General features: G+C 42.5%; 4 protein-coding genes across 7 annotated transcripts; 1 reads left to right on the top strand and 3 right to left on the bottom strand.

Annotated features, from left to right (window-relative positions):
- The first annotated feature begins 82 nt into the window (after nt 1–82).
- On the top strand, nt 83–5173 carry prcc (proline rich mitotic checkpoint control factor). The gene is made up of 7 exons (XM_080484843.1): nt 83–798; nt 886–933; nt 1330–1824; nt 2083–2175; nt 2262–2408; nt 2505–2570; nt 2784–5173. Exons 1-7 carry the CDS (start codon nt 571–573, stop codon nt 2868–2870), a joined length of 1164 nt encoding a protein of 387 aa, XP_080340969.1. The 5' UTR covers nt 83–570; the 3' UTR covers nt 2871–5173.
- Nucleotides 5101–8351, bottom strand: mrpl9 (mitochondrial ribosomal protein L9). Of its 3 annotated transcripts, none has more exons than XM_080484845.1 (8): nt 8067–8351; nt 7303–7462; nt 7088–7212; nt 6952–7005; nt 6734–6835; nt 6563–6646; nt 5864–6067; nt 5101–5806 (listed from the first exon to the last, which is right to left on the bottom strand). In XM_080484845.1, the coding sequence occupies exons 1-8, from the start codon at nt 8148–8150 to the stop codon at nt 5546–5548; spliced, it is 1074 nt and encodes a 357-aa protein (XP_080340971.1). In that variant the 5' UTR covers nt 8151–8351; the 3' UTR covers nt 5101–5545. The 3 variants fall into 3 exon arrangements, with proteins under 3 accessions (XP_080340971.1, XP_080340970.1, XP_080340972.1); XM_080484846.1 differs by having other exon boundaries at nt 5422–5776; nt 5837–6067; nt 8067–8335; XM_080484844.1 differs by having other exon boundaries at nt 5101–6067; nt 8067–8344.
- Nucleotides 8352–8953: 602 nt separating this feature from the next.
- LOC308122771 (transmembrane protein 272-like) lies at nt 8954–11702 on the bottom strand. Its single transcript, XM_080484831.1, has 5 exons — nt 10853–11702; nt 10725–10781; nt 10579–10629; nt 10290–10481; nt 8954–9658 (listed from the first exon to the last, which is right to left on the bottom strand). The coding sequence occupies exons 1-5, from the start codon at nt 10926–10928 to the stop codon at nt 9396–9398; spliced, it is 639 nt and encodes a 212-aa protein (XP_080340957.1). The 5' UTR covers nt 10929–11702; the 3' UTR covers nt 8954–9395.
- Nucleotides 10853–14304, bottom strand: LOC308122770 (1-phosphatidylinositol phosphodiesterase-like). 2 transcript variants are annotated; one of them, XM_080484829.1, is made up of 4 exons: nt 14158–14304; nt 13514–13600; nt 12509–13079; nt 10853–12167 (listed from the first exon to the last, which is right to left on the bottom strand). In XM_080484829.1, the coding sequence occupies exons 2-4, from the start codon at nt 13582–13584 to the stop codon at nt 11784–11786; spliced, it is 1026 nt and encodes a 341-aa protein (XP_080340955.1). In that variant the 5' UTR covers nt 13585–13600; nt 14158–14304; the 3' UTR covers nt 10853–11783. The 2 variants fall into 2 exon arrangements, with proteins under 2 accessions (XP_080340955.1, XP_080340956.1); XM_080484830.1 differs by having other exon boundaries at nt 11150–12167; nt 14056–14251.
- Between the last annotated feature and the right edge of the window lie 1516 nt (nt 14305–15820).

The raw sequence follows: 15820 nt of genomic DNA, 5'->3' as shown, positions 1-15820 counted from the left end.
CACTGGGGGCGCTGTTTCCCTGTTGTATAGCTGTTTTTACCACTGTTCACCGGGGGCGCTGTTTTTCTGTTGTTCTTTACATACACATGGTTTAGGGAAGAAGAAGAAGAACACGCTGCGCAGAAAGCTGCGCACTGGTTTTTGATGGAGGAGAGTGTTTTGATGGAGTCCAGGGACTGAAGCCAGGTCATTTTGTGAGAAAAACAAGACACTGTTCAGTCCATCGGTGTCATCAAACGAAGCACCCGCTTCCTCAGGTGACGATACTTCAGGTGCAGAGTGAGTTTAAGACAAATTAAACTCATCCGAGAGAGTAACCTCCAGTTATCCGACATCGGTTGCTACGGTGGCCTAGCTGCCGTTAGCTCCGAGAAGTTCTCGTTTAATCAGCTCGTCTTTGGTGGTGGAGTTTTTTTAATCTATCCTGGGTTTAGTTTATCGTCACCGTCACCGTACCTTTTAGCTGCGGTCGCTTCGTCGGTGTGTGGACGGCTTTTTACGAGCAGGAGCAGCGATTATCCATGTTGACGGGTCTCTGCAGACAGCTCACCTCCCGTAATACCTGCAAACATGTCTTTAGTCGCTTATGGCAGCAGTGATGACAGCGACTCGGAGGAATCATCAACCTCCCGCGCAGCAGAAAGCAAACTGAGATCAGGGCTCTTATCTGCGCACCCTGCGCCGAGATCAAACCCTTCAACAGGAAACAACAGAATGGGAATGTTTTCTACTCTGCCTAAGCCCAAAAAAAGAACAGAACCTGTGAAGATCACGGCGCCACTGATCCAGAGGCGGGATGTGAGTACGGATCTGTCCAGATGTGCTGCAGCCACTGTAGTAACAGGAGAGATTGGAATTTATAATCTGTAATCTTTTTGTTTACAGTCGGACTCTGATGACGATGAACCAGCTAGAAAGAAAGTACAAACTCAGGTAAGAAAACCTCTTACCCACAAGTAGGGTACTACTCAGAGTAGTTTGGGAACTACTTTCTCTCTCACCACTCATGCTTTTGAACGTATGTAATCGATTTTCAGACTGTAAAATAAAAATACACAGCAGGGACACTCATTGCTGCGAAAAGGAAACCTTTGAAACGTTCACCCAGGTGTATTTCTACTCTGTTGGTAAATCGGCTATGAAGGCAGGTGTGTGATAAACATTTTAGAAACATTTTGAGGAATTCTGCAGTACATGTATGGTATAAGTGTGCGTCTTGTTTTTACCTCTCTCTTGTGCGTTTTTTCACTATCTTTTCCACATGACGACTTGTCCACAGACATTCAAACAAAGGAATTACATCAACACTGTTGTGTCTTTATCCACCAGGGCTCAGGGTCAGGCCTGTCTTCGCTCCTCCCACAACCCAAACACCTGACAGTAAAGGAGAAGGACAGATGTCTGATTCCTCACACACTCACTAAACGGCCAGAATCTAAAGGACCCAAACCTGGAACTTCTGCTCATGGTCTGATCGGTTCTAGTCCGTCACCCTCTGCCATTAAAGCAGCAGCGAAGTCAGCAGCCCTGCAGGTGGCCAGACAAATAGCAACAGATGACCAGGATGAGGACGACATAACCCCACAAAACTACTTTTCCCTTGGTGAGAGCTCCCAACCTTTGCTACCAGCGGTCCCGAGCTTAGACCCTGAACCAGAACCAGGAGCCCCCGCTGAGCCCCTTCCCTTTGCTGCTGCTGATGATGAGCCAGGACAGTCAGACGCACCTCTCGACTTCGGGGGGAATAGCGAGGCGGCTGGAGCATGGCCTGGTCAATATCAGCAGTATGAACAACCCATCGCAGGCCCAGAGGATTGCCCTCAGGTAGTAAAGGCTTCAGCTTCACACTACACAGATGATTTGTTATTTCCTGCAATGATTATATTACATGAAGTATTCATGAATGTCATCGGCAAGTTTGTTTCAAAACGTATGTGTGCATGCTCTCAAATATCCTCCCGTTCGCTACATAATAGAATGTTGTCACTCACATAGAAAAACTAAATCCTAGTTAGTTTGTGTTTTCTCACAGATCAGCCTCTATAGCCCCGAGTAATCACCCTTTATGTCTTCCATGTACAGGGATACTATAATGAGCCATATTATGGAGACCCAGACCCTGAGCTGGCAGGAGCTGGGGAGCCTGGAAACTCTGCCTTGTTTGATGATGAAGCGGTGAGAATGGAGAGCGTCTGTCTCATTCAGCCCTTTAGTGTCCCAGCTCAACATTTGCAATTCATGTTTTCCTTTCGATCTTGCAGTTCATGCGGCTGCAGGGAAAGAGAAACAGGGGCAAAGAAGAAGTGAAGTTTCTGGAGATTAAAGGGGACGACCAGCTGAGCGGAAACCAGCAGTGGATGACCAAGAACATGACTGAGGAGAAGCAGACCCGCCAGTCCTTCAGCAAGGTGACCTGAGCAGCATTTCTGTGTGTGTAGAGGAGTTCTAAAGTTGGTTTTGTGGCACTTGAATAAAACTGCTGCATCTCTCCGTCTGTCATGTAGAAAAGAGGAGAACAACCTACGGGGCAACAGCGACGCAAGCATCAGATAACATATCTCATTCACCAGGTGAGTTCTGCCGAAGGTCACATGGTGCTTTCAGCCTGTGGTGACGACCCTGCTGAAGCCTGCAGACCGGCTTTTACTGTTTGGTTTAATTCACTCTGCAGATTTGCACAGCGACTTAGTACATTTATGGAGAAACTTGACTCAAGAACTCAAATACAGCATTATGAGCTGTAGTGTGATTGTAGTCTTATGAACGTTTGTTTCCCCTTCCAGGCGAAGGAGCGGGAGCTGGAGCTGAAGAACAGCTGGGCCGATAACAAGCTGACCCGCCGGCAGACCCAGGCCAAGTACGGCTTCTAAATGTCGCGCCTGTTGGACTCTGGTGACAGAAACAGAAACTGCGTCACACTTTAGAATAGAGCTTTCCAGATTCCCTCCATCAAGAGGGGAACAATGTGTTTAGGAACAAGTGTACAAACCTTGAAACAAAACTTTCTTCCTGCCCCTTATCCTTTGTGTTGGTAATATGCAGTTCTTCTGCTCACTTGTTTGATAAGATGTTCCTCTTAATGGCTGCAATCTCTTTTTCAAAACGGTAAATAAAGCCACAGCACCCACACAACAGTAGAGAAGCTGGAATGACTCTTGGGGGTGAATGTTTTCCTTTGAATGTGTATGCTTCCAGTTCATGTCTTCATGCACAAGCTGTGACGTTTATTATTCCTGTAGTTAAAACATGAACCTTCAAATTTTCAGTTCTCTGGGAATCAGTTATCAAAAAAAAAATATATATATATATATATTTGTAGTTGAGCAGTGACTGTAAATTGCCCATGACCCTCGGTAAGATAAAGCTGTACAGAGGATGACTGTGTGTGGCATTTAGAGATTTGTAATGTTTAATTTTTGAATTCCCAAAGAACTGAATAGTTTCCTGTTTCAGCTCCGCTCTAAATACTGAATCCAGCTCGCGATGACTTTCTAGTTCAGGGGAGGCCAACCAGTCAGAGACCAAGAGCAATAAAAATGACGGTGTTGCTACAAGGAGCAACATCAAACTCATGTAGGCTTCCAAACAAACTCCCTCTCTCGCACAGACACGAAATGACAAAGTGAAAACGCACACATAATATATGATACATCACCATATGGAATTACCAAATTTAGACAACCATCGGCAAGGTGTAGATTTTCAGCATTAACAGGAATATTTTCACCCCCTCAGCTCATAAAAAATGCCGTCTGCAAACTGCAAAACCGCTACAACAACGAAGACTGATCCCACAAACCACATATCACTATCAAATCAAGTGTTGTGTGATCGAGTGAAGGCTGCAGCGAATACCAGTCACGTCATTAGATATTTCTGTGGGATTTGTCTTCGCTATTTGTAATCTTTAGACGGTCCCTGCACTGTCACAGCCGGCTAAACAATGTTTCTGCAAAAAAAGACATCTACTTTTGACAAAAAATAAGCTTGTAGCATATTGCCTACCTCACACCGAAAGAGGTGTCATTTGTGCGTTGACGACGTTTTGTTAGACTTATTGATGCCAGAACTTTACCGAGCTGCTCCCAGCAGGTGTGTCTGTCTGATCCACCAATCAACTCCAGCTTCTTCACATGCCTGCTTTATGAAGCGTCTCTGCACCTGAGCCTTTGTGAGCTCCAACTAGCCCAACCGGCCAAAGAAAAGTGTAGTAATTGTGTAGCGCCGGCCGTGGAGTGTGTTTTTTGGAGGATTATGGACGTTACTTCCCGGGGCTCTATTTCTACAATTAGCGTAGTTATACCTAATACTTCTATATTTCAGTTAATTTAACATCCTCTGTTAATGCTCCTTTATTGCTCTCCCATCGTTATCTTGTTCAGGCAGGTTTTGTGTTAAACTGTGTGACAAAGTGAGACTGATGCGTTTGAGTACGACTTAAAAAAGCTGGAGGAGCTGCACTGTGAGGATTTCAGTTAATGGCTCAAAGAGCCACACATTAACAGGAAAAGAGACGTGGGTTGGCCACCCCTGTTCTAGTTGATCTCATTCTAGTTATTTGTGTACATCAGCTGGGTACAAAACCTTAGAAGATCCATGTTCATTCCCTGAAAGTGCTACTGTTCTCCAACCGTGTAATAGTTGACTTTTTCTGCTCCTCTCTGAAATGAGTCTTCAGATTTTCTCCCGGTGCATAGTTCAAGTCTTTCATTGACCTTTACCTCCACTGTGTGTTTGTTTTATTATCCATGAGGTCAATTCTTTGCATTTTCCAACAGTAGCAATGTCAACCCAGTTTTCATCCAAACACAAACAGATTTCTTTCACCTTTGATTTTGAAAGAGAGAAGAGTTGCAGTTGGTTATGTTAAACAGTCCAAACTGTCTGTTGGGCCATAATGTACCACAAACCAAGAAATCAATACAGATTAACCAGCAGAGCTCAGATACACTCCTCTAAAGTCAGTAGTAAGTGGTTGTACAGCCTGATAGATCCTTTCACGTACTGAGATTTCTAAACCCTTCACCACTCGTGTGACGAGTCCGACGACTGTATTGGGATTACATTCCAGTCAGCAGCCAACATATCAATGTTGCTGAGAACGTCCTCTATTTACATACTTTTGTGTGTTTGTGCTGATAAAACCGAATAAATTTTAGATTTTTCTGGCTCCAAGCACTTGAATTTGTTTTTTTTGTCAGTATTGAATTGCAATGGCTGCAGACGTAACATTCATTACATTCAGAGTGCTGGTACTTCACAAGCTTCCACAGTTGCTCCAGAAAAACATGATGTGACGTTAAACCTTGTGAAAGTGAACACACTGGATATTTCCTTGGGTTCAACATGTGGTTAGAAATTTATTCTTACATGTAATCCCGCACATGACATTTTCATGAGTCCAACCAGCAGCAGGACGCCACGTCGAGGAGCACAGCACAGTTTGGTAAAAGACTTAGTTAGTTTGTCCTGTGAACTGTTTCTCACACACACACACACCTGATGCTTTGTCCATGTGTCTCGTGGCTGAACTTCTTTCAGTCAGTTATTTTTTTTCTGGACTTTCACTTGCTGGTGCTGTTGTGTCTCGCGCCGTCTGTGCTGGAGCTGCAGATTCCTCATCCGCAGATTTTCCAGCTTCCTCTTTAGCAGCCTCAGCCTGCACCGGCGCACCAGAAACCACCTTCAAAACACCATCATCCTTTTCTTCTGCAGCAACATCGGCTGCAGAGACTTCAGAAATTGTCTCTGTGGCAGCAGAGACGTTGGCCACCGTCTCGGCGGCTGCAGAGACGTCAGGCACCGTCTCGGCGGTTGCAGAGACGTCGGCCACCACCTCGGCAGCTGCAGACACGTCAGGCACCGTCTCGGCGGCTACAGAGATATCGGCCACTGCCTCAGAGGTGGCGGCCACCGCCTCGGCGGCTGCCACCGCATCGGCAGCTGCAGAGGCGGTAGCCATTGCCTCCTGCGTCCTCTGAGCTTTCAGCTGCCGTTGGTGGTCGACTGACATGTTTTCATATGGCAGCACTGAAATAGGGAGACGAACTGTGTCCAGTCCATTAACCTGAGGAAAAAGGTAGCGGAATGAGCTTTGAGACCCTGTCACACAGTTATGCTCACCAACATATGAGATGTGTTGTCAAGTGATGGAGGGAATAATACAGGTAGAAACCTCCAGCTGACGCAGGACCCATGAAATGGCAAGTTGCTGCAAATGTCTGATCATAAATAGATCTAGCATGAAAAGTTTGGACATGTTTTCACTCAATCACTCTGGAGGACGTGCCCAGGTACTGATGATTTCTCATGAGTTTTATCTTTGGGTCTGATAGTTTTCATGACTTGTTTCGGGGAAATTTGTGGAAATCTGCATTGACTGACGGTGATATTAAAGTAATGAAATGCATTTGTATTTTCAGTGGGCTATTCTGATGTGCTACTTCTTTTATAGTTGTCTCATCAATATTATTTGGCGATGTCAATGAGAAATTTAAACCAAAACCACTGAATGGTTTTGACAGGTCTTGGCGACGTCGCTCCCATTAGAGAAATGTCTTACCGTGATTTCACACCAGTATTCACCAACATCTTTAGCCGACTCAAATGGAAAGTTCACTGCATGAGGTGATGCAATGACTCCCAGCTGCAAAAACAAGTGACAAAGAAAACTTGTATCAGTATAATAAATCCCAGTAAATAAATTAAAAGAGGAAAAAACTGACAGCCGTACCCTGCTGGCCAGCTGTCTGATGACGACTTCCTTGGTGATGTGGTAGTCTTCACACGGCATTCTCATGAAGCTCAGTTTGGATCTTTGAAGAAACTCCACTGTCTGAAAACACACCAGAAATCAGCTGTACTGTGATAGTGTTCACAAATTAATAGTTTACCAAATTGTGAAAAGGAAACTCTGTAGAAACCAAGTATGTTCAGATGATGAAAACTTACCAACTGTCCAGTGCGGGTTTGGCTTCTTTCCTCTGGACTCCCCTCTCGCTGAAGCTATGAGAGACACAGCGAGGACGAGTTACACACCACTGTCTCGTATGTGGACACCAAATGACAAGATTTACAAATGACTCACTCTTAACTCCTCAGCAAACATCTGTTTGTTCTCAGGTGACGCGTACACCGCCAGGCCTTCAGCCAGCAGTTTATTTCGACCGACAGCCTTCTTTACAAACACGGTGTCTCCTCGCCCACCGAGCTCTGCCACAACAAGCAGTGTTTTATTATGTGCAAAGAAGACTCACCATTGTAACTTTCAGGGAACAACCTGGGGGCAGAGAATGAACTCACTTGGGGCTGTCTGAGTCAGGATGAGCTCCAGCTTCTCCTGAGGCAAGTTTTTCCTGTCCTCCACCAGCCGGTAGATTCTGTGTCTCCGAGGGTTGAGCCTCGGTGGCCTGCCCACTTTGGACAAGGGCACCTGCCACCATCGCTCCACCACCACCGTGTTCTGTTGGGGAAAAAGCACTTAGTGAAGTTCTCAGTGATGTTTAAAAGGATATCAAGTTAAAACAGACCGGGTGCAACAGGAATGGGTGACACAGTTATTATAATTACAGCAATAAATGTAAAAAAGAAAGAAAAAAAAAGACAGAAGTAATAAACACTACTTTTGTAAAAGTTTTCTTTATTTCAGTTTGGTCGCTGTAGACTGTTAAAATCAAAAAAGAAATCCATGTGTGATTGCTCCGTTTAGATAATTGTAAAGCTTCTAAATCTAAAGTAACACGATTTTCAACAAATACTTCAACACAAAGTAAAACATTTCGTGAGTATGTTTAGATTACCTTTTGTTGGAATTATATTTGCTTCAAAGAAATTACCATTTTCACGTAGATTCAACGGAATCTATTTGTAAAAACACTTGTCATGATTGACACAAAATTAGCCCTTTAAAAAAGGTATGTATTTAGGAAGATGCAACTAAAAGTGCATTAGAGAGAGAGAGAGAGAGAGAGAGAGAGAGAGAGAGAGAGAGAGAGAGAGAGAGAGAGAGAGAGAGAGAGAGAGAGAGAGAGAGAGAGAGAGAAAACTCCGTGTGTGATGCCTCTTACCTGAGCAGCAGTCCCCCTGAAGCCCCTCACGGCCCGCAGGCTGAGCACCTCTTGAAGGACACGGCGGCCGGAGGAGCTCCACATCTTCCCCCGGCTTCACGAACACCTTCAGCGGCCTGACCCACACAAATAATCACCGCAAAAAGTCCCAGCAGAGTCACTGCAGCTTTTGATCGGCTGCTCTGACACAAATTTCTTCTTCAAACTCCTCTCAATTAACGTACAGCAGACATGTTTCTGCTGCAGCGTGTTGACGTCACACGTCGTCCACACCACGTGATGACTAGACGAAAGACCCCACACAATTCCATAGTAGTCTATTAAAGGCCTGACGGAAAATTCATCCTTAGACCAAAAAGAACCCGAACCCACTGTTAATTTTTAGGTCGTGTTTTATTTTTTCCCATCCAGTTGGTTTAATTTGTCAATTTTCAAGTAAAAATACATTTGCTTTCATCCTTGTCCAAGGGAGAAAACAACGACATTTCAACTCAATACCAATGAATTGAGCTAAAGTGGTCACTATATGTGGTCTTGGGCATAATTGTAGATAGTGAAGTTATTTACTATCAGTTTCAAAAACCAAAAGTTAAAACCAATTCCATGCAAAATTATCTAATGGTAGTGTGTCAACTATGCACAAATTGTATTCATATTTGTGTTTGGTAGATTATTTCTATATTGTAACAATGCTTCTTGATGATAAATCTACTATTGTAAAAACATTTATTTCCCTCTTTGATGTGGTGTCATTTTTGTTTTTAAGAAAAATCCATTTGTAGGATGTGCAGCAGGGTGAACTCTGCAGGTTGCGTGCATGAGAATATTGCCTAATCTTCTCCACCAATGACAAACAGCCTTTGAAAGGGAGACACACAAGCTTTCCTACAGTTTACAATTTATTGCCAGGAAGCATTGTTCCAACAAAAAAATAACCTTAAAAAAAAACCTTTATTAATTAACTTCAAACACCTTCAGTAACAGTTTCAACAAGTCCACGTGTGTATAGTTCTTTTACTGTTCACATTAAGAATACAATGTTGATAATATTTATTTGGATTTTTTGAATTTTCAAAGATACATACAATCCGTGTTTTTTAGTAATAATTTTTAATTAATTTTTTTCATTTAAAAATATTAGGTAATATGTTCTTAGCTCACAAATCCCAATCCGGTTGAGTGAAGTTCTCCAATTTTCCAAAATACATTATTTAACCTTCAGTCAATCAAATCACATTGATTAGATTCCCCATCTGAGAAAATGACAGACAGCAGGATTATGATTTTACAGCAGATCAGTTTTAATGAAGCAGGACTTTCGGGAATAGGTCAAGCATCTCCAACAATTGGTGCATGAAAATGATTTGTGGCTCCATAGAAAGAGCGCCGGTGGGGAATTATGCTGCTTCTTGTGTTGACACCAATGCAGCAGGTCACCAGCATGAAGCACCCAAAACAGATCAATGCGATAGTGATTGCAACCCACTGCAGGGTAGAGACAATGAAGGCAAACTGGTAGGCTGTTTTGTGGCAGTACCGATCTGTTCCAGGTGAGTAGTTTGGTGGATAGACAGTGTAAATCCAGTGCGTGCCTACAGGGTGCACACAGACAGGACAGAGAGGAGAACATTTCAGTTCAGGCTGGAAGTGAAGCGATACAGCAAACTGTTATAAATCCTACAATACATGTTTCATAATCTGCTATAATTTGAATTAAAGTGCCAAATGTGAATCTTTACTGTTGCAACTAACATTATTAGTGTTTAATGCCTAATGATGCACTTTTCAGAACAGCAATATAGTATTAATACACTGTAACTACACAGTGAAGCAATTTTGTAAGCCTACACAATAGTAAAACAAGTATTATTAGTTATGGAATTATGAGTAAGCAACATTTTAAAGTGACTGTTTCATATGAGCATTGTCATTTTTAGAATATCCCCAGTTTAAGTCTGGGCTCTGGGGGTATTTCTGTGCGGACTTTGCCTGACCTCTGTGTGTATGTGGTGGTTTTCTCTGTGTACACAGGTTTCGATTCATCAATACATGCATTTGTACTTAATCAGTGACTTTAAATAGCCCAGAGGTGTGACTGTGAGTATGAGGTTGTCTGTCTTCCTGTGCTGGTCTGGTGACCAGTCCAGGGCCGTTCTGGAAATACACTCTCCATCTGTGTCTGATTTTGAGCTAAGCATGTTTTTAGAGTCAGTTTGCTCCCACCTGCGATGAACCAGCAAAAGATGAAAATGTACAGAAGAGCTCCACAGCTCCGTGCCAGGATGCCGCTGATGCCGTTACCACAGGCGGGTATGATGTACGACAGAGTCAGCACAATGATACTGCTTGCACCCAGCACTATTAGGTAGATAGGGATGTTGGGTTGCACTGGACAGTGACCCATATACTGGACTCCTGTAGTTCAGAAAACAACATAATAGACAGTTATTCATAAAACACACTGAGTGCAATATTCTGGAAAAACTAAGAAACAATTATGTTCTGATCTTACCAAATCCAATGGCTGCTATCATGACCATCCAATATATAAAGTTCACCACAACTGCAGAAAATAGTGAGAAAATCAAGAACTGGTTCAACACTGAAACAAACAAGACAAACTTAATAAATAACGTGACAAGTGAAAACTAATTTCACCGATTGATGCAATCTGCACAGCATTTTGAGGGTGGTTTTCTTGTGACGAGTTCATATCTGCAGTGGAGACAGTCTCAGTTAAACAGATGTATAATCAAAAATTGGAGCTGCAGAGTGCTCTACGGTACCTGTCTGTTTGTGAATTGCGATACTTTTTAAAGCCTTTTTCTTCTGCCAGCAACGGTTGAATGAGCAGGAAACCATGCAAGTCCCAGCTGGTCACCTGTTACTGAAGTGACAGTGTTGTTAACATCGTCTGCAGTTTGGGCAGGATGTTAACACATATCACTTTAAGCATTTCACCAACAGTGTTGCAACAGTTTCTGTGTATAACCAAGAGGAAATAGTGATAAAATCAGTTGCTGCTGATACAAACAACTCATCGAACGCACACTTCAAACTGCTTGCATGGTGTTCTTTTTTTTCCTGTTGACTATTTTTCAGAAATGAACATTTTCCAATAAAGAAAATAGTCTATGCATTGTAATGAGAGGAGCATGTTATATGCATGTATTTCTATAAGTTATCAGTTTGTAGATGAGATACAGTGCAGAGGTGGTTAGAACCCTTGACTCATTGTGGGGATGCATTACCCTTTTTCAGAAACAATGCATAAGTCAGTTTTAAAATTGTCATCACTCTGCTTACATCATCAAATGAAGAAAGCGTGTGTTAATAGTTTATTCATCATGCAGTGTAAGATTTAATGTAGTTGTAATGTAACCATGACAACTGTGTTGTTGTGTATACATGTGCAAAGTATGTAAAAGTAGAGCTCCTGTCGCTGCGTATATACAGCTCCAACAATAAACCAATGGAAGCAGTTTGTTTCTGAAACATTAGCTAATTAAAATCTGGTTTGGGATTTGTTTTGATAAAAATAAATTTAAAAAAAGAAGACATTCCAAGACTTTCCACAAGTTTGTCACCACACAAAACTCTACATGTTGCCACCTCTGATTTATTGTTCCCAGAAACTCTTCTGAAAGACAATAGTAGGTTTCATGCCAGGTATAATCCAGCTCATTTAATATCAGTGAAGATGGACCAGAATTTGTCTCAAATGTTAGCTGTAGAACGTTTTCTCATCTTCTTTGTCAGAGAAGAAGTTAAATATTTCAGGTTTGTCTTGCCGAGCAGTGGATAAAAAGTCTGGATGTTTTTTTCAACCACTCTGAGCTGAAAGTCAATGATCATTTGAATAAGAGGAGCAGCAGGAAAGTCCATGCATATGATTCCAAAGCGCAGGTTCTGGTTGGCTTTGGCACTCAGGTAGTCGTACAGTTGTGGATTGATGCGCTGGGCCACGGCTCTCGGGTAAGCAAACAAACCGGCCCCACTGCTGTAGGTGAGAAAGATCTGCTCCTTGTTCCCTGCAGGCGCCACCTCCAGATGATTGTACACACTTTGCCATTTGTCCTCCACGTGCAGGAGCGTAGGAACCTGCAGGGGACAGCACAGGATTAATTTTCTCAATGCATTTTAAAAGTTAGTGTCATGAATACTGAATGATGCTTACAGGCTATTATTGTAAGAATGTTATGTATAAGAGTTTTTATGTGGAGTTTGCATGTTCTCTCTGTATGTGTGTGGGTTTTCTCTGAGTTCCCCATTTAATCACAGTCCAAAAACATGTTTTTTAAGTTAATAGACTACATTCATAGAACATTAGTGATCTAAAACCTTCTGTTTGATGTGTGATTGAAATGTGAGAGGATGAAAATTGTGTCTATCTATCATCCTCAGTACAGATGAAAGGATATAAGAAGAGTAACTGTTCATACCTTCCAATCATCAGCTATGTCCAGGGAATCGTAACGCATGCCCAGGTCTGGCCCGTCGAAGTTTTGCAGGACGATGAGTTTCCCTCTGGCCTCGCCCATGGTGGGCATGAGTCTGCTGTGCCACAGCAGGTCCCAGTGGGCGTAGCGATGGATGTAGTCTACCACGGCGCCGTAGATGTTGTACGTCTCGCTGAACTCTTCCCTCAAGCGCATCAGCACCGTCTCACTTGGGTACTCACGCAGGAATTCAGACACACCTTCCAGGACATGACCAAAGTGCCCCCGCTGGTAGGACACCCCGTGGTGGAGGGTGAGGTTCCCATTGACGTGACGGACGCGGATGTCCAGGAAGCGGACGCCTGCACGGAGCTGGGAGGAAAGGGTCCAGGTCTGACACTCGGCGTAGACGCCACCGTACAGGGCGATGGTGTTGTGGGTCCCGGGCATGGTGACCTCCGACAGCGGCTGGTCATCAGGGATGCCGGCCATCCAGGCTGGGTTGAGGAACTCTGGGTTTGGTGTGTCATCATAATTCGGTGTCTGAATCGCACCATAACTCAAAGTAAGGCCACTGTCAAACACACAGAGAAGAGATATAGTCATTGAACTCACTGGCAGGCCGAGGCTTCTTTCGTGGATTTGCTTTACTTTTCATAGAAGTTCTTGGACAAAGACAAAAGTCTCAAAATCTACCAGGAAAAAGGAAGAAACAAATTGCTCAGAATAAAAATAATTCCAGAGGCCTGACCAAATAAAGAGCAAAGCTATAAGTTACATTGTCTATAAAAAGCATTCATGATCAATATGATTTGGAATTTTACAAGATTATAAAAAGAAAAAAATCTAAACAGAGATGCGACACATCAATAGTTAGTTGGAACAACACGCATATACAACTGTATCGAACTCTGATAAAATCTAAACTTGGCATTTACACTGACAGTGTTGGTGTACAGTCCAGAGCATATGTCTCATCAATATGTGACGCAGTGTTTGCACACTCACCCCAGCAGGACCATCAGCTGAGTTAACAACTGGTCCGTTTTCACTGGACCACGGCAGATGTTGCTCTTCATGTCTAATGTTCCTGTTCTGAGGAGAACAAAATAAAAGTATGAGTATGATTTTGATGAAAAGGTAAGCGAAACGTGTTTACTATGATGTAAAATATAATGGACATTTAGATAGTTGGAGTAGAGTTATGAACAAACTGGCAACACTCATTTTAAGATCCATCTAAAAAAACCAAAAAAAAACATCTAAGCGTGATGAACATTTTCAGTTCTCAAAATTTAGATCTTTTCTTCAATTTTGTGATTATGAGGAACATAGATATAGCATTATTCAGTCTCTTGTAGTGATGTCACTGTTGAATTAAAACCATAGTTTGAATCAACATAAAAACAAGAGGGAAGAAGCAGAAGGTTTTAGCTGTAATGTGCCTTCACATCATGACAAACATACAGCGTGTTTCTCTCATGAATGTGTGTCAGTCAATATATTTGAATAAAAAAACAAAACAGAAACAATTCGATTCCTGAGCTCACCAGTCAGGGTCCATTCGATGGCTGGCTTAAACCTTTCTAATCCCAAAACTGAACCAAACCATCTACCCCTGCTGTGTCAGAGCTGTTTGCTCAGCCTCCTACCTGAAACCAGAGGGGCTCTGTCCTCAGTCCGGTGGGGCTGCCTGCCTGTGACACACAGAGGAGCAGAGGTAACAGACAACGTGCCACCGAGTGTGCTGACCTGGGATGCAATTGTGGGAAATACCACAGAGGAGCAGCTGAGCTCCATACGCTGCAGGGGTGGGAGTATGGGGCTGTGTGTATGTGAGGGTGGGAGGGGCAGGGGGGGGGGGGGGGTGGTATGTGGGTATTATTCATCTGGATGCAGTTACAGCAACTGAGGACAAACTCCCCATCAATTTTTTTTTTTAAACAACTAAAAAAAACATAAATCACAAGGAAAACGGCAGAAATTAAAATATTAAAAACTACTGATTTGTGTCACAAACTGGATTAAAATCAATAGAAGTTAATAAATACAAATCCAATGAGAGTAAATGAACTGTAGGATATTTTCCAATTTCTGGTATTTGCTCTTAGTTTTTTATTGACAGAGGGGTCAATCTCTGGATGTGATGTACGAAAGTTACACTAAAAAAAATGCAAGTAAGGATTTTCTTTTCCTTTTGTTAACCGAAAGGTTCTTGGTTTGTTGCTATATGTTCCTGTTTTAATTATTATTTATGTTATATAAGAATTATCATACCCACAAAGAAATACAAAACTTAAGAATAAATTTAGGAGTATCTGCACAAACAATGTTAAGCGTCTTTACAAGTTATTTTTTAATTGACTTCTTGGTTAAGCATAATATTAGGAGGGTTTTCTTTTGGCTCAAGATAGTAGTAAAGTCGTAAAGATGGATAGAACAATATGTGACAAGAGGGTTCATGTCACAACATTCTGAAAAATAGGAAGAAAAGTAATATGTTCAATTCTGGACAAACTAGAGATTGAATGAAGATAACACAGTGACGTTGCACTTTCAGATCACAGTGAGAGGACTCCCGGTTCAAGTCTAGTGGGGCCTTCTGTGTTGGGTTTGCATGTTCTCCTTCTGCATGCGTTGGTCTGGTCTGGATACTCCAGCTTCATCCCACAGTCCAAAAACATACCGTCCATCTCAGCCAGTGCGGATGTATTAAAATAAAATCTAGAATAGTCACGTAAACAACGTGAGTGTAATGTGACTACCTGATGAGTGAAGATGACAGGAATGTTTGTCATGTGGTTGGTAAAGATGTTTTTCTATCTCTGATTTAATATATTATCCAGTAAAACTGATTTGTGTGTGTCTGTGATGATTTCTCTGACAGCCTGTCAGGTCAGCAGCACACGGTACTTTACATGAGCATCTGACAGATTCATTCAGTTCAGTACAGAGCGTCTGAGAGAGAGAGAGAGTGTGAGTGTGTGTGTGTGTGTGTGTGTGTGTGGGGGGGGGGGGGGTGGAAAAACCTGCAGATGTTCTCTAATTTAGTCTTCTATCACTATGGGGGAAGCTAAACATTACACAACATTCTTGTCCTTGACCTGTTGAATAATATTTGGTTAGCTGTTTCAGCTGAAGGTCTACCCAAAGTGTGTTTACTAGAAATTTCCGCAGTTCTTATTCACAATTCCAGGACAGGGGAGTTGAGGCAAAATCCAAAAAGAGCCAGTACTGTCCACCAGACTATTTTATTTATGTTTTTGTTTCAAAAACTGCCCTGCATAACAGATCCATCTTTTTAAACCACTTCAT

Source organism: Lipophrys pholis, assembly GCF_963383615.2.
Source record: "Lipophrys pholis genome assembly, chromosome: 17".
Lineage (NCBI taxonomy): Eukaryota > Metazoa > Chordata > Actinopteri > Blenniiformes > Blenniidae > Lipophrys > Lipophrys pholis.
The sequence above is the reverse complement of the archived record's forward strand: the minus strand, read 5'-3'. Positions and strand labels throughout refer to the sequence as shown.